We start from the raw sequence: 25,267 nt of genomic DNA, 5'->3' as shown, positions 1-25,267 counted from the left end.
CCAGAATAAAAACTTTTGTCGGTCATGCTGCATGCTTAAGTATTTACATGGCAAAACAACATTAGAAGGGTGGGAAATTCCATGTAAATTTGTCTGTAATAATAAATTATTAAATTAATAAACCTATTTGAATATGTTAGATTTATACAAATCTGTGTTGTCTGTAGTGAAGAGGTGTATTGTTAGTTGGAATATCTGTTACCTTTTGAACATGAAATTTATCCGTTACGTTGTCCGTTGTCTGTACTTTTGGTCGTCATCGGTTTGCAGGCTGCAGCTACTTCCTCCCCTGGCTTTTTCCTCCTCTGCTTCTTCTGCGTGATGACTTCCTGTTTGCTCTGACTACTTACTGCTTCAGGTGATGCGGTTGTTTGTTACCCATTTGCTTGATTTTCTGTGCATACGTTGGTTTAGTTATGTGTAGTTTTCCTGTTGTCGTCGTGAGAGCTTTTATTGTTTTGTTAAAAACCTTCCTGGTGGCGATTTGAATGGCCTCCAACATTTTGTGGATTGGAGATGGTTGGTACGAAAGTTACCCATGCTATAATGTTGTTTGTTGCTGCTTCTATTGCTTCTCTGATGTTCTTTTATTGGAGACTGTTGTTTGCTGATGGTTTGTCCGAGTTTTTTCTTGTTCACCGTACTGGCTCTGAAACGGGCCATTAACGTAGTTTGGTGTAGTATTCTCTTCTATTGTCATATTTGTGAATCATTGATGTTTGAAAGTCTTTGGTCTGGAGGGACAGCTACTGCTTTCTATTCTGTAGGTTGTTGTTTTGCAAGTTGCACAGAAGTGTTTGTTGATTGGATTTCCGCAATTTTCTTCATGTGTGTTACGTCACTACACCGGAAGCATAAACGCTGAGGTGTGTATTGGAGGAGTCGATGCCCGTACTGGTAGCAATTCCAGCAGGGCATTGGTCTTGGTTTACGAGAGTACCCACTCTTAAATAGCCACTCAGAAGTAGCAGCAGAAAGATTAGTGGCGATAAGAGCGCCAACTAGCAGTAATTCTTAAACTCAACATACCGTAAAACAACAATTATAAGCTCTTAATCTCAGGGCTCATAGCAAGTCACTTTTTTAACTAAAAGTTACTTTGGGGGGGGGGGGTAAAGTCATTTCTTCGTGTTATTTATGTTTTGCATTGGGGTTGAAGAAGTAAGGAAAGATTTGCAAGATGAACAGAAACAGACCGATGACACAGAAAATGGTGGATAGGAAAAACTCCTCCTTAATAACTTACTTCTTTATGAAGAAGGACTAAGTGTATCTGAAAATACGAAAATCTTGCTACTGCATGTGTTCTTGTTACTACTTTTTATATCATTTTTGTATGAAACTGCATTTTTAGTTAACATTTGTAATTTATTTTAAAAGTTCATACTAAGGGTATAAACATAATCCACATTATTTGCTTTGATTTTATTGTGTTAAAGGAGAATGACATACATTACCTATTTACAGTTTACTTTTCATTGTATGCGGAATGTTAGTAGAAGCCATATTTATGTTCACCAATCATGTGATACCAAGACAAAATTTGTACCAAACCAATTGTACAAGACAAAATTTTATTACCAGTTACTGGTAATCTTAAAGGGAAACCATGGGACTAAGAAACCATGGGTTACAGAGTAGATGTTGCAGAAAATGAAGGAAAAGAAGACGTGGAAACAGATTGATACAGAAGAGGGCAGAAAGAATTACAGAAAGTTAAATAATGAATTACGGAAACAGGCAGAGCGAGGGAAGAGTTTTACAAAAGAAAATGCAAGGACATAGAAAAATTACAAGGAGGTGAAATTATGGAATTTCGGAGAAAACAAGGGAGTATTACGATGACAGTAAAAAATAAGAATGGGAAGGTAGTCGCCGAGAGACATGAGGTCATAGGAAGATGGAAAGAATACTTTGAAGACTTATATGAGAGTAGGGATAGACCGTGTAGCTTAAATGTTGAAGTAGAAAATGATATTCTTCGGGATGAGTTTAAAAAGGCTATATCCTAGATTAGGAATGGAAAGGCAAACGGGATAAATAACATACCAGTTAAATTCACTAAGAATATGGGAGACAAGGGCAATAAAGAATTGTACCGATTATGCAATAAAATACATGAAACAGGAGAGTGGCCAAAAGACTTTCTGAAGACGATCATGATACGGTTGGCTAAGCAATCGAACTCAAAGAGATGTGAGGATTATAAAACTATTAGTCTCATATCTCATGCAGCTAAAATTTTGCCCCGAATACTGAACAGAAGGTTATATGGACGAACAAATGAAGAAGTTGAAGAGGAGCAGTTCGGGTGCAGAAGAGGTAAGGGCACAAGAGATGTTGGATTATTAAGGACGATCGCTGAAAGATTTATAGAAAAAGGGGAAGAGATGTATTTTGTATTTATTGATCTAGAAAAGGCTTGCCGTGGTGATTAGAACGAAGAGGTCTGTGTCAAATATAAAAGTGGGAGGGGAGAAAATAGAACAAATGAATAGTTTTCGATATCTGGGTAATATTCTTAGTAATGACATGAACTGCGAACGTGAAATAAAAGCAAGCATAGGAATGGCGAAAGAAGTCTTTAGAAGGAAGAAAAGTGTTTTGTGGGACCTTGAGTAAGAAGTTGAAAAAAAGACACATAAAGTGCTTCGTGTGGAGTATTTTACTGTATGGGGCGGAAACGTGGACATTACATAAAAGTGATGAAAGACGACTGGAAACCTTCAAAATGTGGGTGTGGAGAAGAATGGAAAGAATTAGTTGGGTCGAGCGGAAAGCGAATGAGAGGGTGTTAGAAATGGTGGGGAAGAAAAGAACACTTTTAGATATTGTTAAGAAGAGGAAGAGAAACTGGTTGGAACATTGCCTAAGAAGAGATTGTATCATGAGGGACGTGTGGTGGCGGGAAAGAGAGGGAGGGGGCGAAGGAGACTACAATTAATGGATAATATAAAAACAGAAAAATCATACGTAAAGACGAAGAGGTTAGCGGAGGACCGTGGAGCATGGAAGCTTCTCTGCTGCTGCAAGTGACCTGTCAGTAAGGACAGAATACTATGATGAATGGTAATCTAGATGCTATGTATTAATTACATTACTTTAATTTTGTATTATTCGACATAATAAAAATATAGAAATTTGGCCTTACCCATAAGCGCCCGAAGGGGGGGGGGAAGAGGGGCTCGTTCCCCTCCTGGCTAACGAATAGAACATAAATTTCTTAAGATTTTCTTAATACAAATAAAAAAAATTACCAAACGTAATATAGCAACCAGAGAGATGGCTTCTCTACAAAATTTTCTTCGGGGGTCCATGGCCGTACCCCATCCAGATCAAAGTTAAAATACAAAACCGTGCAAGGTATGAAATTAATAATGAACCTTTAAACACAAAAAATCCACTTTTTTATTAGCTGACAAACTTAAGTAAAATAATTTTAAATCTTAACATGTTAAAACACTACGTATTTGAGCTATGATCCAGCCGGCTCTATTTTGGTTTTTAAAAAATGTAAAACTCAGTTTTGCCCAAGTTTAACATCAAGGTTTCAAGTTACTTTTTGATGAGATTTTGGTCACTTTTTCAGGTGCTTTTGGACACTTTTCAACTATTTAGAAGAGACCAGACCACTATGAGCCTTGTAATCTCTATAACCTAATAATTCAGACACACATTAAGTGTTTCATTCGTTTAGTGATTTTAACTTTCAGAGCTTTTCTTTTTCTTTTTAATATATAGTGATGAATTTCTATAAACAAAATGTTCAAAACAATAATATTTTCTCTTCATTAGGACTACTATAGGAATTACCTATTACTTTTCCACTACTTCAATGTAACTATTATATCTTTGCTCTAGCGCTAATTACAGAGTCAAGCAATTGGCATACACTTATTATGCTTGAGACTTCAATATGTTCAGGCAATAGTTATGAGCACAAATGCATATATAAAAAAGGGTTTGACATGAAAATGCCTTAGACACAAACCTTCCTTATACCAGAGGTGCAGTACTTGGTATGAATCGTAGAAGTATTATTGAATTCCAAACTATTGTTAATATTGATCTGAATACAAAGGATGATAGCTGGGCTTGCTGGCTTAATTGTAGAACGCTTACTTCTTGAGCGCTAAACCTGAACTATACTTAGAATGCGCGATCGAGATTAACGTTGAGAGTGCTGTGTGTCAGATTGTATCATTTAATCGTTATTAATCAGCGAAGCATAATTACATATATTTAAGTGTAAAATAATAATAATAGTTCGACAATTGTAATATTACGATTTTCAGGTGCTGTAAAGATTTTCTTTAAGCAAGTTTTAATGTACGAGGCGTATCCGTAAATTAAACTTACAACCCTAGTAGACGGACAGATATTTTTTTTTTTTTATGTAACTAGGCTATACTGGCTTTCATTGTCAGCTTTCTGGTTCCCTCTCGCGGCTGTTCCTCATTGCTATGTGGAGGCTAGTATGAGTAACATGTGTTACGATGCCTGCACTAATTTAGGATCCCGCCAAATGTAAAATGCATTCCGTTATACTTTGTGTTTGAAAAAAAAAAAAAAAAAAAGTAAGGGCCCAGCGGATGTTGACGGAGGATTTGTACTCGCTTATGGAAACTTAATTCAACAACATGTAACGAAGTGGTTTCATGAATTCTCGGGAGGAGGAATAGATCAAGAACGCAGTTGCAATGTAATCCCTGCAGCAGGTGACAAAATTCTAGTAGGATATAGAAACTAGTACTCCGACTAATAATGGCGGCAATTACTTTGAGAAAAATATCCCTATATCACTAAATACGTTGTAGTAAACATTGTGTCAAGTACACATTTTTTGAATGAATTTTAGCCGTTGTAATATTACTTCCCGAACAGTGGCTAGAATTCATTCATACAGTCGTGTTATATACGGTAAATTAAGGAAATAACCTTTTTTATATCATACCAGTTACTATATGGGTGCGAATTTATTGATATACAGAGTGAATAAATGCATAACTGCACCGAGAATTGTATCTGGCTCTCCACTGTACCGTTTCGATGGATTAACTACAGGGTGTCCGAGAAGTCCTTCCCTGATTACAGAAATTGATAACTCAGGCTAGAAATAAGATAGAAATATGAAACTGGTGTTGAATTGTTTACAAACTATAAAAGTTTTTGTCTGTGTTAGGTTTGTTCTGTTTTACCAAGTCTTAATTTTTTTTTGTTTTAGGTTTGTAGTAAGAAAGTAAGAAGCCCTGGGCGATGGATTGGTCGTGATGGACCAACAGCTTGGCCTCCACGCTCTCCTGACATAACCCCATTAGACTTCTTTTTATGAAGTTATGTCAAGGATGAGGTCTACCGAACACGTGTACCAGATCTTGAAACCCTGCAGCAACGAATAACCACAGTCGTTGCATCGATCCCTCCAGTGATGTTGGCTAATGTGTGGATGGAAATTGAATATCGCCTAGATGTGCTACGTGCTACCAAGGGTGTTCATGTGGAAGTGTACTGATGTGACCAAAACTTTTATAGTTTGTAAACAATTCAACACCAGTTTCATATTTTTATCTTATTTCTAGGCTGAGTTATCAATTTCTGTAATCAGGGAAGGACTTCTCGGACACCCTGTATTACGCTATCCAGTCTGCTTAATTTATTTAAAGAATACTTTGCGATGTCCGGGTTCGATTCTTAGTGGGGACACTCAGTCGACAATGTGTAAAAGATATTTCAGGACAGCTGAGTGAAATTTTCTTGAGTTTTCTTCATTTATACGAAGAAGATGTCGAGATAATATCGAACATAATACCCTCAGGCCGCCTATTTCCTTCTCCGATTTCTCGTATAGTGTGATCGCCGGAGAATTCGGAAAGCCCAGAAATCTAATTCCTAAACCTAAGCAACAACCTAGTTCTAATTGTCGACTGAAGGCCATGTTACTGAAAAGAAAATAACAGTATATTCCCTATTAATTTAAAATACTCTAGTGTGCATTCTTAGACAATGTTTGTGAGTTTTACTCATAGTCGTTTAAGCGTTATTTATGTAAAAGTAAAATAAAAAATAATTTATTTTTACAGACCAAAAGAATTCGGCCATTTGCAGTAGCAGCAGTGTTGCGTAACATTACATTCGATCAAGATATTTATAATAGCTTCATTGACCTTCAAGAGAAGTTGCACCAAAATATTTGTAGAAAAAGGTCATTAGTTGCTATTGGTACTCACGATCTTGACACTATCCAAGGACCATTTACATACGATGCAAAACCACCTAATGAAATTAAATTTCAACCACTTAATCAAGCCAAAGAATATACAGGAAGTGAAATTATGGAGTTGTATTCTGTAAGTATCGTGATAAATATTCTCCCTGTAATTTATGACTGCACGTTCGCTGCCTTAGATAACTTAAAGTAATATATCTCCCGTCATTTGCTGAATAAAATTTATTTATTCATTTATTATTACTATTATTATTGTTGTCAATTCGTTAAAAAAATTGTAAGTATTGTACTTAAAAAGTTAACAACCTTTCAGAATTCTGAAATATTTGACATCAGAAATTAGCTAACTTAAGAAGTGAGGTATAAATAACTCACCTAATAAATATATAAAAACGTAAGTTAATGTGAAAACGGAAGCTTCGTCATAGTCAGTGATATTCAGCGCAACGTTGCCACTATAAATGGTATTTTAAAATGGAAATTCAATCTTTCAGCCAATCTCCTTCATTTAGCACTAGAATCTAATATGTGAGATATATAAATATAATTTAAATGAATAGTTTTGTAAGTATAATGCTATTCAAAAGAAAGTATTCTTCAGACATGCATTAAATATGTGCTAGGGATGTGCTAACATCGCATAATTTGTGAAGTCAAAGCTTTCCATGACGGCTGTCGTTAAAGGCAACAAGATTGGTTGCCGAAATTCTACAAAATATAATAGTCCTTTTAGGATTCCAAGTCATATTACAGGTGAGTATTAGTTATTTTAAAATTAGTTTACCATCACGTATTAGACTAATTATGTTCATGTGTGAAACATCTAATAAAATAGAAAGAAAATGCTGAAAAATTTTATGTACTTGTTTATCAGAAGGACGTTACTCGTAGTACTTGTTACATAGATTCTCTAAGAATTGCTATATCCCATGTTGACGTAATGCCTTATTTGCTTTTTCCAGCATTCTTAATTTCTTTTAAATTTCTTTAATGTTTATTGCTGTAGATAATGCGGCAAGATCATTTTTCTAGTTCTCCAATATCTGCTGTACAGAGGAATTAAAAAATTGTATTTATATTTTTATGTTCATATAACGTTCAATAATATCACAGTTTATATCCTTACGCACTACATTCTGTGAAAGAAAATTCAACAAATCATGTGTCAGTAATATTCTTTATTTTTCGAATAGTACAAGTTGTAGGTATCCATACATTTATATACATATTAGAACCAGTATGAGTGACCGACTGCACAAAGCATGCTTTAAGAAATTTATTAAATACTAGTTGGATGCGAATGAAATATCCGAATCCAATTGCATAATTTCCAAAAACCAAACAACATAAACTACAATACTTGGTTAATCAAAGTAGTCACCGTCTGCAACCAGACAGTTCTGCCATCACTCAGCCAACGATTGGATTCCGTGGCGAAAGAAATCTAGAGTCTCCGATACTAAGATATGCTTAGCCGTATGTTGCGGTTACTGATCATCAGGGAAGATGTTCCCGCTCAAGAAGTGCTCAAAATGCCGGAAGAAATGGTAGTCTGTGGGGCAGACATCAGCAGATGAGGTGGATGAGGAAGGGTCTCATACTCCAATCATGCATATCTTTTAAAATTATTTGGATGCTTGCAGATGAAGTTGCTGTGTATTTCAGAAAGGTCGGGACTCTAACGATCTCCAGTGATAGTTTAACTCCACCGTAGATCATCATACCAGAAGCAGTATCATTTAGGTGTTTTGAAAATCATCTTGGACTTTGATCAAGATCCAACCATTGTTCTGGCCAATTGATTACACGATTTCATAGCAGATCCAATTTTCATCACGAGTGACAATCTGATATTCCTATTATTCTTTACACTCAGAGAACTGCACTTCTCCAGACGGCGATTTTTGTTGGTCGGTGTCAGCTCATGTGGCACTCATGAGTCTTAACTTCTTCATCTTACCAATGTTCCGGAGCCGCCGATAACAGTGGCATGGTGTATCCCTATCTTGGACAAGGAACTTAGAAGTAAGGTGTGACAGAATTATCAAGCGAGAGTTGAAACGAACAAAGGAAGGATCAGTTTACCCAGGTCTGTCTCCTAAGTAGGTTATGTTGAGAGGACTTCGCTTAGAAGAACTGGAAAGAGAGGAAGACAAGGTAGTGATACTGAGTGACCTATATGCACAAGTTGAAAGGGAAGGAACAAGGATGAAAAGAATAATGGGACAATTTGAATACATAAAACTAAATAGTGAGAGGGAAAATTCAGTGGAGTTCTGTGATAGGCATTGACTAATGATTGAGAGAAGAGTAATAAGAAAATAACATATGGATGAGGTAAGAGAGAGTGAAGTCATTACTTGACATATAATAGTAGCAAACAAAATGAGAAGGTAGTTAATGAACATGACGGTTATTCCATTGAAAGATTTCGGAGAAGACCACAGTAGCGAAGATAGGAGAGAGAAGGGAAGAGAAATGGAAGAAGTTAAAGATGTGGAAAGACAGAGAAAACAAACAAAATGAAAGTGAAATGACCAGAAGAGATAGATGTAGACTGGAAGAACTTCGGAGAGACAGTGGTGAAATTTGCAGAGATAGGCGGAAGAACACCAGTGTTAAAAACCCAAGTGGTGAAATGAATCGGAGGAAACAGGTGGTAAGAAGAAAGAGGGATGGAAAAAATGGATGAGGACTTGAAGAGCAGATGACAAGGAAAGATAATGAGCAACATAGTAGTTCAAGGGGAGAAAATGAATGCTGGGAGGAGATAGAATAAAAGATGTAGCAAGGAACAGGAAACTTGCACGTTGGTGAAAAACAAATTGTGGCGTCGACAACCCGTAAGGGGTCGAGTTCAAGCGAAACCACCGGTAGGACTTTTCGGATAACATTCTGATCTTAATAAGGCTACTCCTATCCTTGCGTAAAAGGCAAAAGCTCGTCAAATAGTCGCTTCCTCAATCTCACAAAATATTAAGAGGTTCCTGAGACAGTGCTAAGGCAATAAACACAATCAATACGAATAAATAATTGTTTTCTGGATCACACCGATGGCAGTGGTCTGAACACGGAACGGTGTGATTTATGATAGTAAGGTCTGAGGCTACGACCTCGGCGAGAGAGCGGTTGTTCAATCTAAGAGTGGCGCAATGAATCATTAATCCGACAGAGGTTATATCACAAGATTACAAAGGATACTTAGCATTTAATTGTCCGCCGTGTTGTCAAATTATACCCATGTATAGTTAGTTAAATACCTAATAATATCTATAATTAAGATGGGGCCACACGAGTGGCGATAAAAAACACATCCAGGTTTTGTACATCAAAAGAAGGGAGTTCAAACACATCCCGCTACCAATGATTTCATCAAGAGGGGCGGACGAAATAATAAAGTAAGAGTGCGCCTCGTTAACATTGAGAGAGTTCAAGCAAATGGGCACTTACAGCTAGAGAATAGTTGAACGACCAAACAATTAGAACCAATGATCATTTAACTCAATTAATTTACTAGGGCTTAAAGAATATTCATTTACGTATTAAGCCAATTGAGGAAGCGACTCCCCTTGGTCAAAGGAATTATTGCATTACAAATAACATATTGAAAAATCGCAAGGATCAGAGAATAACGAACACATGATTTACACTAAGAGGCACTTTCCTACCACAGCCCTCTTACACTATTCACTGGCGACACACAACACTACTGCAAATCGAATTACACAAGTTAGTCACAGGTGACGTAATTAGCTCACTCACTACAATAATCTCTTGAAGTTGGAAAACTAGGAGCGATAGTTGATAGCCCGAGCGGATTGGCTGAAAGAGGTTAGTTCTTATCTGTAGGTGGATGCAGGAGAGAGGTCAGCAACAGGTGTCTCAGCCGAGACAGGGTATTGACGTACCTGGCCCAATGGCAGTCCCTCTACGGGGGACGAGAGTCCCCAGGAGCCAACAGGACTACAACCTAGACTACTTGTAGATTCACTCTCGCGACGATCCACCGTAAGGTGACTTACCACTTAGTTTGCAGTGTGTGGTCCGAGTGGAGGCGTCTCTTTAGACTTAAGGAGAGATTGGGATTTTCTATCGGTCTGTTATAGTAATAAAAGATGAAAGTATTACGAGTGTGTTGCGGTTGATTTATTATCAAAGAGTTCAGTTTCTTTACAGACCATAATAGAAAACATTAGAAGGATCACTATTAAATCACTAATTAAGATTACAGTTTAAGGGATGACAGATTTCGACAGATCCATGATTGTTCGGAAGTGTGCATTTCCGAAATATAGTCGACATCAACAATGGTTCCATGAAAGTAGGGCGAACGAATATTTTAGTCTATAGAAGAATTCCGATAGTGAGTAAGTGTATGACAGCCCTCTGGGTGAGCTAATAAAAGTACTTACTTCAGTCCAACCACAATTAGAATTCGATGTATGACGGGTGGTGTGGTGCACGCCTGATTGACACAGCACTTTTGAGTCGTTAGTTCTTCACTATACACTACACTAAGTCCAGGAGAGTTGGAAGTATCGCTAAAGTATCTTACGGTCACTCTGCAAGAAGTGCAGAGGACTGCCTCCCCACGAGGGGAGCTAGAGCACGGACTACGTGCTCATCGCGTCGTTCGGAGGTAATGAACCTCAAGAGAGCTCATTCCCGAGGTTTTATGTCTCGGGCTTGGGTGTGTCAATCTTACACCAGATTGTGCAACAATTAGAAAAATTTCTTTAGAAGCTGATTGGATGTGGATGATGTAAGGGTTTGGACCACTTGGTGAACTCTGATTGGCTTAAGGTGATCTCATACTACTTATGATAGGCGCGCGACGATTCTGATGACTATAAGCTTCCAAAATGCACACACCTTCACAATGGTAACATTTCGGTAAAAAAAAAAAAAAAAAGAAAGAAAAAAAATACAGACATGGGTTCCAACTAAAACCAGCTAAGATTACACAACATTATACAAGAAAAAGGGGTGACACAAGTCTATACAAGTGCTTGGTTCAAAGGCCAGTCTAGCAGCTGCGAAAGTATGAAGTCAGCGCTAAATATAGAATTTGGATTACTATCAGGAGTAAGATTCTAAGAGGGTTTGGTAACATTAATGTCAGACTGATGATTCAACGTAAAACAGAGAAGTTATTTCAAAAAGGGGGAAAAGAGAGAAAAGAATCTTATCATCTCATAGTTGGTCGTAAGACTTAAGGAGGGTGTCTGTAACGGAAGTCAGTCAGACATCTCTGAATATCTATCTTCTTTACAAGATGTTTAAGAAATAAAGTTATTCCACTGGATTAGTAAATGAAGTAGTTTGAGAATAAGTCGGGGCGATACTCACATAACAATTTATTTAAACAAATTCGTGTAATGTATGTAGGGGAGAACTTGTCGTGGATGTACAGGGTGTTTGCAAAACCGCAAAAAGTTTGATCGAAATTTTAGCCACGACAAAAGGAAAACCAGTAGCAGAAAGAACAGTGAAAACAGAAGGAGTTTTGATAACGCAGAAATGCCAAAGAGTGATAGAAGGAATATTTCGACTCGCTACTGACTGCAAAAGTCAGGAGGTAAGTAGGAAAGAAGAGATAGCAAGCAAGAGATGGGCACAGAAGAGGAAGATCCAGTAATTTGGAAATAAGTGGAAATAAGTAGAAATAAGTGGCATTAAGAGAAATGAAATTGAGGAAAGCGGCAGAGATAGATTAAGTAGACGCAGAAATGAGAAAGGCAGCAGGATATAGGGGAGTGTTGTGGTTATATATAATATTGATAGCTCCATGGAAAAAGAAGAGAGTACCAGGAAACTGGAGGAGAGGATTCATAATATCGATATTTAAAAAAGGATGCTGATAGAAGTGTAATAACTAGAGAGGCATCAAGAGACCGCAGGTATTGAAGATATTTGAAAGAGGCCTGAAGAATAAACTGAGGACAAAGACCGAAGGATTGATAAAAGAAGAGCAAGATGAATTTAGAAAAGGAAGGATCACAAGGGACTTAATTTTCGTAGTAAAGCAATAGATAAAGAAAAAGTGAGAATATGGAAATAAAATTATTCTAATATTCATAGATTTAGAAAAGCAATACGAGAAAGTGTCCAGAAATGCTGTGTGGTAAGCAATGAAAAGGAAGAAGGGTTGTAGCAGAAAGATAACTGTGGTGTTGAAAGCAGTGTACGAAGATAGGAGAGATCTTCGTGAGTGTACAAAAAGTAAAGATTGACTGCTTTGTAGTAAGAACGGGACTCAGGCAAGGAAAGGTGCTGTCTCTCCTACTCTTTATAATGATTACGGACGAAATATGGAACGTGTAGAAAAAAGTGGGGGAAGAAAAGATAGAACATAGCTATAAATGGATGGCACGATGTTAACTGAAGAAAGAAAAGAGGAAGATTGCATTAGTTGAATACTAAACTGGAAGAATGAGACCTCATAAGTCGGAGTAAAAACAAAGTAATGGTGATAAGCAGGAAGAAGAAGGAAGCAGAGGAGATAAAAATAAAGTTTGGAGATGATAAATTAAGAGTCATGAGTATAACTACCTAGGAAATGTAATATACATAGAAGGAAAAATAGACTGAATGGAAAATACAGTAGGCTCAGGAGCTGTACCAAGAAGTAAAAGGCATGATATGGAAAAAGGAGATACCGAAACAGTGCAAGAAGATGGGGTATTCGAAGCACGTACATACAACTTGGAGACCTTGACAACGGCAGGAAGAGAGAAAACGAGATATGGACAATAGAAATGAAATTTCTGAGAGGAATGGAAGGAAATGCAAGAAAAGAGTGAGAAATGATAAAATATGAGAGAAGGTGGGAGCAGAAAGTGTAGAACTGATTAGGAGGGAGAAAATAAGAGGGTTCGGTCACGTGAAAAGAAAGATACAGCAAAGGATAGCAAGGAAAATTAGAAACCAAAGACGAGGGAAGAAAACCGAGAGAAAGATCAAGAAAAATATAGGCTCAAAAAGAGAAAAAAGACAAAAAAGGAGCAAAAATGCAAAATTTGTTTAGGGATGAAATGTGAAGAAAAAAAGGAGAAAAGGCTCTCATGTTTGATCCGAGCGACAGCCGGAAATAATAATGATTATCATGGTGATGATCAATTATTATTATTATTATTATTATTATATTATTTGGCCTTTAGTTCTGAAAGAGAGAAGTGAAATTGATATATTAAAATAAGCCATTAAAATAAGCCATTAAAATAAGCTATTACTTGTAACAGAACAATTTTATCTGTCAAAATATACTTATTTTCCTAAGTCTTCTGTACTTTTTTCTGTCTTTCTTTCTTATGCAAATACCATGGTAAGTAGAGAAAAATATAACTCAGTGATTCCTACATATCACAACATCATAATATCAATAGGATGTAATAAGAATGTAAAAATGCAAGCCTTATGAATAAATAATAATGGTCGTTAATGTTCCTCTTATTATAACTGGTTTTCTTATTACAGACACATTCTCAACTTAAACAGTATTTGCCTATAATCAAAGATAGTCCAGTGTATCCAATAATATACGACAGTAATGGTGTTGTATTGTCAATGCCTCCTATTATAAATGGAGATCATACCAAAATAAATCTGAAGACTAAAAACGTATTCATCGAATGTACTGCCACAGATTTAGTGAAGGTAAGATTTAAATTACAATTTTTTTCAGCTGTGTGAGCACTGTCAGAAATTGAATTATAGTGCGTAAGGCGTTAGAATATAAACAATAAATAAATCGAAACATTATTGAAGTACCAGTAGTATTGAACATTTGGCGGTGGCTCGGTAGTAGAGCGCTTACCTCTGGTGTATGGGATCTTTGGTTCGATCTCCGGCCAGGTAAGTTTGTTTTGAACAACATTGTGTCTGTGGGTTTTCTCCGGGTACTCTCGTTTCCGTTCACATTCTCATTCACTGCCTTAATAGTCTGTTTCCCATAGCCTAAAGGGCTTAATTGTGGGATGTTAAACTGAAAGATTTCATTTCATTTTGAGTTCTATCAATGTAGAAAGCTAAGTAGAAGATTTTCTTGGCAGATTTGTGAGATGCAGATATTAAAGCTGCCGAAGTGGTCATGTGTTTGTCTTTTAAGGACATCTGGAGTGTTTAGTAATCCAGTTAATATATAGGAGTCTGAGAGGTTTAGTTCAAAGTTTTGTACTTGATTTTATGTTTTACTCATTGGGTTCATAGACTAAGAGAACAAGGCTTCTTCGAGAATCTAACTCTGAAACATAGAGCAAAAGCATCTATGCTAGTTATTCGGAAGCTTCACAGAAAGAGAAACTAGTTGTAAGTTTTTGTGGTGAAACAGTGTAAGGAACAATTTCAAACTTTTTTTTTCTCTCTCTCTCTTTTGGATGAAGGACATAGTGAGTGAAGAAACTGAGAATTTTGAGTTTGACATCACATGGCTGATTTTTCGTATATACATATTTTAATCATAGGGATGCATTGGTCACATAATATAGTCTGAAAGATAGATATCGGGGAAAAGGATAATGGAACGGACGTATCCTCGATGATGAATGCATGTAACAAAAAGTATTTTAGATAGGAAGTAAGAAATCTTAGTTAATTACTGCACAGTTTTCATAGTCTGAGTCAACATCTAATAATGTTATAATCTATGTAAATATAATATTCATAGTATTGTCATGTGTTAATTATTGTGTTCGCTGTTAATAAGTTGAAAAAGAGCTCCATGAATGAGCTCGAAAATACCAAACTACTAAATAATTGTTTTGGCGACTAATATTCGGTTTCCCTTTTTTAATTATCGTAATATCTTTCCTCTCACGTACACTCAATATTAATGATCTAATAATGTGTCAATGTGGATATGAATAAATTTATTTTATTTTTATTACCTCAACCGCTCTTTTTATCAATTTCATATGTCATTATCTCTAATCAGAATACTCTTACGGCAAAACAGATGACAATTTTACGCTTATGGTAAAACTAATACAATTTGATATATCCCGGGACCACTTACTATTTAAAAATTTCGATCACGCTTCAAAAGAAAACAATCATGATTATACCCGTCAGCAGTATGTATCAACTAGCGCTCTCATATATGTGATTTTTTTCAACCAAAAAGGTATTTTCTCATTGAAATACCATTTATATGTTCTCTCTATTTCAACTTGAGTTTTGTCTTTTAATGCTATTTGTAGCAGCTCTAATTTTGGATGTGAAGTTTTTCGTAGATATTCTGTGTATATTTCGATCTTCTTCAACAATTTCTTTTAAGTGGTCTGTAAAAATTAGAGCACCATGAAGGAAGTGTACTGCACTACATTTTTTCTGCTCTAAGCGAAGAACTTTATTATTCCTTATCATTTCAAATCTGTGCCTATGATAAGGAACCCTCCATATGCTGATAAGTTGTACATGAACAAACTGACAAATCGCTACCGCTGCAACTTTAGGGCGTGTTTAATTTGAATGTCATTCCATTTACTAGAGTTTCGTCTCTTGATTATAGTGTCACGAAATTTTCCTTATGACTACTAATACTGGTAGGAATTGTTATTTTCACTTGCAAAATGGAAGATAATTTCCCTGGATACCTCTACCCTTTCGAGCTTTAGGTTTACGAATCTTTCAGCTTTTACGTTAGTTAATTTGCACATATCTTGATTGGGGCACCAAGGCGTTCTCGGCAAATACTTCGAGTTCCCTCGTTGGTATACGTTCCCTTTGGCGCAAGAGACCTGGGTTCGATCCCTTGTGAGAGCTCAGTGCTGAAACGAATGTTCAACTCCAAGCCAACCAACAATTGGGAAATGTCCAGAGACTCCCACGCTTTACCCTGATATGCGGCTGCTCCCCAAGAATTAGGTCATGAATGATCAGGGATTTCCAGATCGCTTCTGGTTTTCGTACACGGTAATATGCTTTTTTGTTATTATTATTATTATTATTATTATTATTATTATTATTATTATTATTATTATTATTATTATTATTATACAGTGCGGAGAAGCAGAGGCGTGTAAATGTTAATCATATCCTGATGGATCTCCTGCGAAAACTTGTACTAGAGAAACGAAAATTTCATCACAGTTCTGATTTGTTCGTAACTCTCACTTTCTGGGCAGACACGTTACCTTTATGGAATTCAAAACCACAAAGGCTTCGATTCAAATTTTAGTGTATACATACAAGGATATATAGTTACAAGACATATTATCTCACTTAAAAGAATGTAGAAAAAATTTAGACATCAACAGTTTCTTATAAACAGTTATTTATATTAAAAATGAACAAAAAGAATTGGATCAAGAAGAAAGCTGGTCCCCATTATGAATTAAGGGAATCTGTAGATAGTAAGTGATAATTTATATAAAATTGTTAACTACGGATGTTAGGATGATGTAAGATGGTAGACATTTTGTTTGTAGTTTTTTGTTACTCGTTTGCAACCAAACTAACATCTCTATTTTATCTATTAAAAGTATACCTACTGCGCTTTTACAAAATCGACCCTATCTGTTTATTTGCGCTTGTTTAGATCAACACTTCTATGCAGTAATCTTCCTCTTACCTGTGATAAATTTGTTTACAGTAAGATATGAATACGAATAGGAAATAATCTCAAGTTTTCTCAATATATAAGATCCAAAGTAAAGATTTTAGCGCCGTTTTTTTTTTAAATAAAAAATCAGGAAACATCAGACAGCAGTGGAAATCTAATGTTGACTGTTCTTATCCATTTGCTTGTATCTGGAGATTAAATAGAATCAATTCCGTAAAGGTTAAAGTGAGAAAATACGTCTATCTTCTGACAGCATATGAAAAAATTAATCCGGAGGGGAATTTAAATTTACGAAGTACATTATAATACGAAGAACGTGGGGAACGGTGCAGTTAAAACAGTAATAACATGAATGCCGTAAATCTATTATTAACGATTCTGATGATATTAACTTTGAATACTTTCACGTAACATAAGAAATAAATAAGGAAATATAGTAAATTAATGAAACAAAATTTATAATTCGCTATACTGAATCTCGTTATCCTGCTAAATTGCTTACTCCCGAGGAACTTCTTTATTGCTTCAAACTAGTAAAAATCGCTTGGAGCGAAGTTCAAATTATAAGAGATATGGGACATTAACTCCCAGCCGAGTCCTTTCAAGATGCAGTTCATGAAATTGGCATTATGTATAGCGTTCATTGTTTTGCAGAGACGAAATGCGTTTAGTGAACAAACCACTTTTTAAGTACGTCTCTCGGAATGCAATATTAGAGATCACTCACTGTATATAAATTACATCACAGGATGATAAATCCTTATGCATGTTCACGGGAACGATTGAGTGGGTTCCGATCCACCTCATCCCAGATGATGATGTACCGGTATGTGATCTCTTCGTTTAAACCATTTGCATATTCAGATATTTACCACGGCTGAGAGTTTGATTACTGCACTGTCTTTGAAGACTTCTGTAATTTTCACTTTCACTAGCTCTTACATTTTTTTCAGAAGAAATTCCATCACTGTTTCGCGTTCGCACTCATAGGCTCGTGCATGTTCTCCATAGTGCATTCATTTTGTTTCATCATGCGTTAATAGTAGACACTTTACTCTTTTACTATGACTAAGGCATTCGCTAGATCTATGTGTGTGCTCATGAGACAAAATGTTACATTTGACTTGAATCTTCCTGGTATCTGAGTGCTATACGTAGTATGATGTAAACTCTCTTCTCTTTGTAGAATGATTGTTCTTGAGGACGGAAATAAATGTTAAAATTGTTAATATTAGTTGTTTATAATGAGGTTTAAAATTTCGAGCCGCCTTTAAATCGCTGCAGTAGGACGCAGGCTTCTTGCATACGGTCATTATGTGGAATCATGGGTGCATCTCACGACAAACTTCATCCATCTTAAAATAGGTGCTATGGTGGGAATTGTTTTATATAACTAAATTATGCAGTGAATATTACATTCGAAACACATTGTAAATAATAATTTTACTTTATATATCTCATTATAAAATTTTATGAATCGAATTAGATGTTACGAACATTTAGTATAATGGGAGAAGGAGTTATTGCTGTTTGTACTAATTGCATCTTCTGTTGATGGACAGTAGCAATATTAAAATATATATATCGAAATAAAAAATAACTCTACACAAAAATCAATCTAATTCAATGGTATTACATTTTAAAAGAATACTGATGTAATAATACATACGTACTTCAGGTGCCAGTTCATATATATATATATATATATATATTTTTTTTTTTTTTTTTTTAAAAAAGGTTGATTTATTTGGACTTTCTTACAATTTTCTGTTTCAGGCAAATTCACTATAATGAATGCGAGAAGACGAGTGTTTGTTGGTAGTGCATGAATAAAGAAGCAAAAAATTATATTCATGTTGTCAGCTTCGTAATTGTGTTAGTTTTTATTCAAAAAATAAGACTTCAGATGCTGGAAAGTTGTGGGAAACAATTAATCGATTTGAGCAGTATAGAAACACCGAACCAATAACTAAATAGCAATATTTACACTAACTGAAAAATTCCTTAATTTCATTATTTTTCAAATTAGATTGTATTTTTTATTTATTTATTTATTTATTTACATTCCCTGTATATTTGCTATGTTACAGAAATAAGCATTCAACTTGTCACAGAGTGGTAGTTTACATTGTAATTGTTTCTTTATTTTGCAGGCGAAAGTTGTACTTGATACTCTAGTTTGCATGTTCAGCCAATATTGTAAAGACAAGTATTGCGTGGAATATTGTGAAGTTGTATACCCTGACAGCACAACTCAAATATTACCAGAACTGAAATATAGAGAGGAGGTTGTGTCAGCGAAACGAGTGAATGCTAATATTGGTATCAGGTAAATATATGTATATCTAACTCATATATTACAATGTTCCAATTAAAAAAAAATCTCGCGTATCTATTGTTCTGTATCAACATTACTTACAATTTCAGGACTTCTTGACGTGTCACATTAGCAGTTACAAAGCATGAGGTAGGAAATTTCAGGTGTCACAGAAGGTTAATTAATGAGAAAAGTAAATTACTCCTACATTGTGACCTTACTCTTTGTTGCAGTGCTGTACAAATTATTTCAAAGCAGAGAATTGCAAAGAATAAGGTCACAAGATAGGAGATGTTTTCCTTCTATAACACCTAAATTGCTTAACCCTTCCTTTTAACTGTCCTTTGAATATAATAGTCAAAAAGTGACTGAAATTATGAACAACTTACAATTAATATAGAACACTGTGCAGATAATGCGTTAAGGTATCTGTTTGGCGCATGCTGTTAAATTTAAGAAAATGATGCTTACCTCTTGCGGAGTCAAAACAGTTTTATTGAACTGTTCATCTTCCTCAGTTGACGGATCTTCGTGCAAAAAGTTTGTCACGTCTCTGATACGTATGTCATTACCTTCATTTCAGTTACGGGTTACAGTCAGTAACCTGCTGTTAACCTGCCCGGTCAAGTTTTGTATATTCGTTTCCTTCTTTCCTTCCTTTTTTTCTTTCTTCTTTCCTCCTTTTCTCAGAATTCCAACTGATTTTGCTTGAGTTGAGAATATAATAATGGTAAATTTCCAACCAAATATTTTATAGAAGGCAATGCGAGATAATAAAAGGAACAGAATTTAAAACATGAGCACTGTTTATAGAACAATGACCGACTCGTGATAATGCGCAAAATCTGGCACATTGCCAGATCCAGAAGTGTAGAATTTGTAAATGAAATGTTTGCTATGTGGCGTATTTCATCAAACCCAAGAATCCAGAATTAATTTTGATCAGAGAAAATCTGAACAAACAAACAAGCTTACGTAGTCAACAATATACTTGTTAACTACAGAGCTCCTCCGTGGCTAAGCAGTTAGCGTACGCACCTTTGGCGCGGGAGACCCGGGTTCGATTCCCGGCGGGAGCTCATGTGGTTCGGATTCCACGTTAATCAGTAGGTCCACGTCTCATATAGCCTCGCTGCTGAAAGGGACGCTAAACTGAAATTCAACTCAACTCAACTCATTGTTAACTACAATTTTCTTACTTATTTGTACACACAGAAAAAAAAGAAAGAAAAAAACAACACTTCCTTACAGTGGAAATTATTGTAAAATTTAAATAATGAGTACCAGTTTTACAAATGAGATGGTAACATGAAAACTCTACGCCAAACATTTCAAGATTTTAATACTTACCAAAGTCTGCGCGTTCATAATTGGACCCGACAACATTGAGCTGTGGTGCGCATTATCAGCATTCTGTGGTTGTCTGTCATACTTTTAAAAAATCAGCTTTTTAACTAACCCATTTGAGCTCATATGAGTTTTTCGTACTCTTAAGTTTCTTCGAGGCAGAAATCTTAAAATGTGATTTATACTTTGTATATGAAGACAATATCTGGTTATCATTTCCAACTATTTTCTATTCATTAGTAGATAAAGAGTTGTTCAACATTTTCTGTTTTTCTTTTCTAGTTGTTGAAGTAGTAGTCTAGTCAGTGACACTGACTTGTGTGGTAGTGTTCAGAATTTATTTATTTATTTATGTATTGAATTGTGTCCCTTTTTTGTTTAGTACCTATGATATATAAGACATGAACCTATAGTTCAAAGTGGAATTTGAACCACCGTAATTCTTTCAAATTTTAGTGTGCTTCCACCGGGAATCGGATCCGGAACTACGTGTGCCAAAGGCACACAGGCCATTAGGTCAGCGAAGAGAACCATTCAGCGTTTGAATATGTAGGGAGTCAGTATATTTTTTGTAAAAAAAAAAAAAAAAAAAAAAAAAAAAAAAAAAAAAAAAAAAAAGTTTATTCTTCACCTTGCTCCGAAGTCAATAAATTTACACTTTCCATGGCTGAAGACCAAACTGTGTTCTGAAATAAAAACAGTCAAGTTGTTTCCGTTTGATAACGTAGTGAAATCTGTTTATATTGACCCTTTAGTTCCATTGAAAAGTGGCCAACGTAAATATATTTTGAAGCAATATCTACGTATAGATGATAACACGGATTTTTAATATATATGTTAGTGCATGCAGCTTCGGCTTAAGAGTCCCGGGGAGAGCTCGCTTATGTGGTTCTGATTCCGTTTAAGCTATAGGTGCGTGTCACATATAGCCTATAGCCATTCGCACTGTATGATTCAAATGTTGTAATTTTTCAACATGCTTGTTACCTGCAAAACAGTACGACACATTTTATATTCTTGTCTCCTTTTTACGTACGGTAATATAAATAGTAAGTTTCTGCAAAACCGGAATTCCCATGCAGTTTAGCCTAGGGTTGCCATTCGTCCCGGAAAAACCGGGACCGTCACGGAATCGAGATCTGCGTCCCGGCGTCCCGAAAATATTTCTCAGAACGCTTAAATGTCCCGGATTTCAGGGAAGAAGAAAGGAAAGGAATATTATAGTTTGCTTTTTCCACAGGATTAGGTATATAATTATTCTCATTAACTACTGAGTATGGCAATTCAAAAGTTAAAGATCTTTTCGTGTATCAAGAATGTTCAAATTCGGTCGAACAGTTTTTGCATGATACTGTTAAATTTGAATTTCTAAATCTTCTCAGTCACGTGCCTCTTGTTCCCGCGCTAAAATTAATACCTACCTATATATCGGTCCAAATCGATAATTTCTACATTTCAGGCCGCTATGTTCTCCAAGTTTTATTATTACCCTTTGTACAGATTATTGTAAAATGCAAAAATGCGTTTGTTTGTTTGTTGAATTTCAATATATCTTTCTAATCTCGAGGCTATGTAAGACGTGGATGTACAGTTCAAGGTGGAATCCGAACCACTGTAATCCGTTCAATATGCTCTCCCACCTGGAATTAACCCGGGACCCCTGCACCAAAGACATACCCAGTAGGCACAAGACAAGCGGGGAGAACTGATGTAAAGTTGCGATGTTACTTCTAATATAAACGAAAGCTATATATTACTTTCTTCTCTATTTGTTTCAAACTAAAGAAAAACATTTTTCATTCATTCAGTATATTCAGAATTTCATGATGGTTTTAGAATAATCTTAGTATTCATTAAATGTTGTACATAGTAGTGCGTATTTTAATATGTAAAAGAAAATCTCTAAATAAATAAATAAGTAAATAAAAAATTCTCAGTCAATGTAATACAGTTCGCATTAAGTAAGTGCCCTTTTTCGTTAACTGAATTGGTAAGTTTGTGGTATTTAAATACGTATTCTTTGCGTATTATAACTTTACTTTTGAAAGAGCATTCATCAGAAACTGTTAATACGTGACCTAATATACATTGTATTTGATATTTTTAACCTGTAAGAAATGCATTGCATTTTGTTCTGATTTTTCGTGTCATTTCACAGTATTCCAGTGTTAAACCTTACTTTACGTTCTTTTTCATGTGCATATTTAGTTTTGAAATGATGACCTAGTATACAGTATTCCTTACCTCAGATCATTTAAAATTATATTTTGGAAAACTGAATTGTGAAAGAACAATTTTAATTATCAATTGAATAATATATATATATATATCTATTTTAGTTGTAATCTTGTAACGTACCGGTTTCCCGGTAACGATACATTGATTATTTTGTTGCCTATTCTATTGTCTGGCGGCCCCCGTATAGTTAAACTCACTCTTGTTTGTTCTATAACATTGTTGGCACTCGTATAGTTAATCTGTGCAGTGTTGGTATAGTACATGGATTAGTTTGTTGTTGGCGCTATTGTTTTGGTAGCACCCATATAGTTAATCTGTCACTTTTGATATAGTTAATGTTATAATAATGATATTTTGTTAGGTTGATTCTTCATTAATTTTCCCTTTAACTATGTTTGTTTTATATGCAACTGATAGATTATTTTTGTTTGGGTGAAACTAAACAAGCTAATTTTGTCACTTTTGTAACTTCCCATATAACATTATTACCTTGAAACTACGGAACATTAGCCAATTATATTAAAGTTAAATATTAGAATAACGTAAATTATTAATCGGGAGAAACAGTATACATTCAAAACAATATTTTGAAATTAAAATGAATTCGTTCCGAGACGAAGTGAGTTGGTACTATCGTCCTTGAGATTAGTGACGTACTTTGTAGAAGAAGAAGAAAAAAATTATAAACAACAGATTACCGGTGGCGGATCCTCCTGTAATTTGAAAGTCAACGTAGAAAATTTTCACTTTTGGACTTTAACCTTATCGAAAAAGTTTTCAGATCAAACCTTGATATTATAGGATTTAGTGTGGAACAGGAGGATCAATAAAAATTTAGTAAAATGCATTTTAGGATGCCACCCAATAAAGATTTGGTGTAATCCGCCATTTTGTGGAACAGGAATAATATAGCGGCTGAAATCCAGTTATAAAGGGAATCGACAGCCGAGCTTGTGAACTTTCGGAGGTGGAAGCCCTTGGTACCTGAAACCTAGTCACTGTTTTTAAGAGAATTTGCTGCCATTCAGGTAACATAATTTAATAGCTTTATTCGTCCAAGATTGAAGCTGCCAACTTAAGATGGCGCCTCGTAGGCTACAACCATAACATTACCATAGCAACCCACTAGTATGAACATTAACTGTTATGATAAAACCAGTTCGATTAAATATGGAAAGGTTTTGCATTACGATGTATAGTTAAATCAGTGTTGCGTCACGCATCTTACGCATTTCCTGTACATCTCTCCACTAGAATGAAATTTAATAATACTTGATTATAATAGTAGTCTGTCAACTTCAATCAAAATTTGTTTCTTTGTCCGTATTATCATTAGCCATGATCACTGTGAATGATATTACCGTTACATCTCGGAAACAGCTTTCATCACGTAAATATCTAGGTCAACAGTGGCCTTACGTGTTTATTTAAAGGGGAGTTCAGTTTGGTTTGTTGCTCTTCATGTATTAAGACTGACTCATTATTTAGATTAGGTTGATTAATGGTGCTGATCTAAATATAAATAATTATTACTGTGAAAAGCAAGTTGTGATAAACATTTGCAAATGCGTTCTCTCGATATCAAATATTTTCTCTCTTGGATTTTTTTTTAGTTGCATGTCATTTGTAGATAGTTCATAACTCATCATCACGAAGTAGTTGTAGTGTATTTTAGTGTATGGCTGGATTAGTATATGCTCCTGCTCCTGCTTTGAAATGAATTAATAAAGATGGCAAGCAGTTTGTAGGCCTAGCTATGCGTACCGCCAATACACTTCCTGCATACCTGGCTAGTGGTTAGGTTTGGTGGGATTCACTCATTGTTCTGAGACGCATATTAAAATCATTATAAAGTTATTGGATCGGATCAGCCCATATCAATTTTATGACGTACATGTATATGTAATATGTTCAGTCAGTCTTAGTAATGTTCCGTAGATGGCTACTTATCATATTATAACCAACAAAACTCCAATATGTGTGATCTAGCTAAGGAAATGAAAGTAAAAATATTGTAGTGTTTCTAAATTTATTAAGTCTTTGGAATACAACTGAGTGATGCATTCAAATCATGAAAATATGATCTTGTATAGACTGAAGTCGGTGATACGATCATAGTTGATTTCTGCTGAAGCTATTATGAGTTCTCGTTGTATTTTTGGTTTGTAGCATTAATATTGTCTGGAACAATAAAGGTAATTTGTTTAAATTAACCTTATTTATCAATACATAACTAATATATATTTACAAATACAAAACTATAAAAAAAATAAGATAAAGGATTTCTTCACAGATCTTACTGCTGGTGTACAATTCTAGAAAGGACCTGGGTTAAATAACTATCGATATATTTTTTTTATTTCCTTTTTCGGTTTTTCTTTATGCAAATTAAATTGTAAATATTTGAAACAGTGAGTTTAACAGTCAAGGACTTTCACGAGTTTTATTTCTCCGTCCATAGATGGAGTTAGCATCGCAGTCGGTCTTGCCTCCGCTCGCAAAAATGTGTGTGAAAATGTTTGTTGTTTAATTCGATGTTGCCATCTCAATAATGAAAAAGTGTTAAATACAGTCAAAT

At 35.3% G+C, this 25,267-nt stretch overlaps 1 protein-coding gene across 1 annotated transcript in view; it reads left to right on the top strand.

Moving 5' to 3' along the window:
- beta-PheRS (phenylalanine--tRNA ligase beta subunit) overlaps nt 1-25,267 on the top strand; it is a 90,804-nt gene that overhangs the window by 31,579 nt on the left and 33,958 nt on the right. Inside the window, exons 5-7 of the mRNA XM_081747270.1 lie at nt 6,081-6,347; nt 13,703-13,882; nt 18,941-19,116. Coding sequence (XP_081603396.1) covers nt 6,081-6,347; nt 13,703-13,882; nt 18,941-19,116 — 623 coding nt within the window. The remainder of the gene's footprint in view (nt 1-6,080; nt 6,348-13,702; nt 13,883-18,940; nt 19,117-25,267) is intronic.

The sequence above is a fragment of the Thermobia domestica genome, unplaced genomic scaffold, assembly GCF_964235325.1.
Source record: "Thermobia domestica unplaced genomic scaffold, izTheDome1.hap1.1 HAP1_SCAFFOLD_153, whole genome shotgun sequence".
Lineage (NCBI taxonomy): Eukaryota > Metazoa > Arthropoda > Insecta > Zygentoma > Lepismatidae > Thermobia > Thermobia domestica.
The sequence above is the reverse complement of the archived record's forward strand: the minus strand, read 5'-3'. Positions and strand labels throughout refer to the sequence as shown.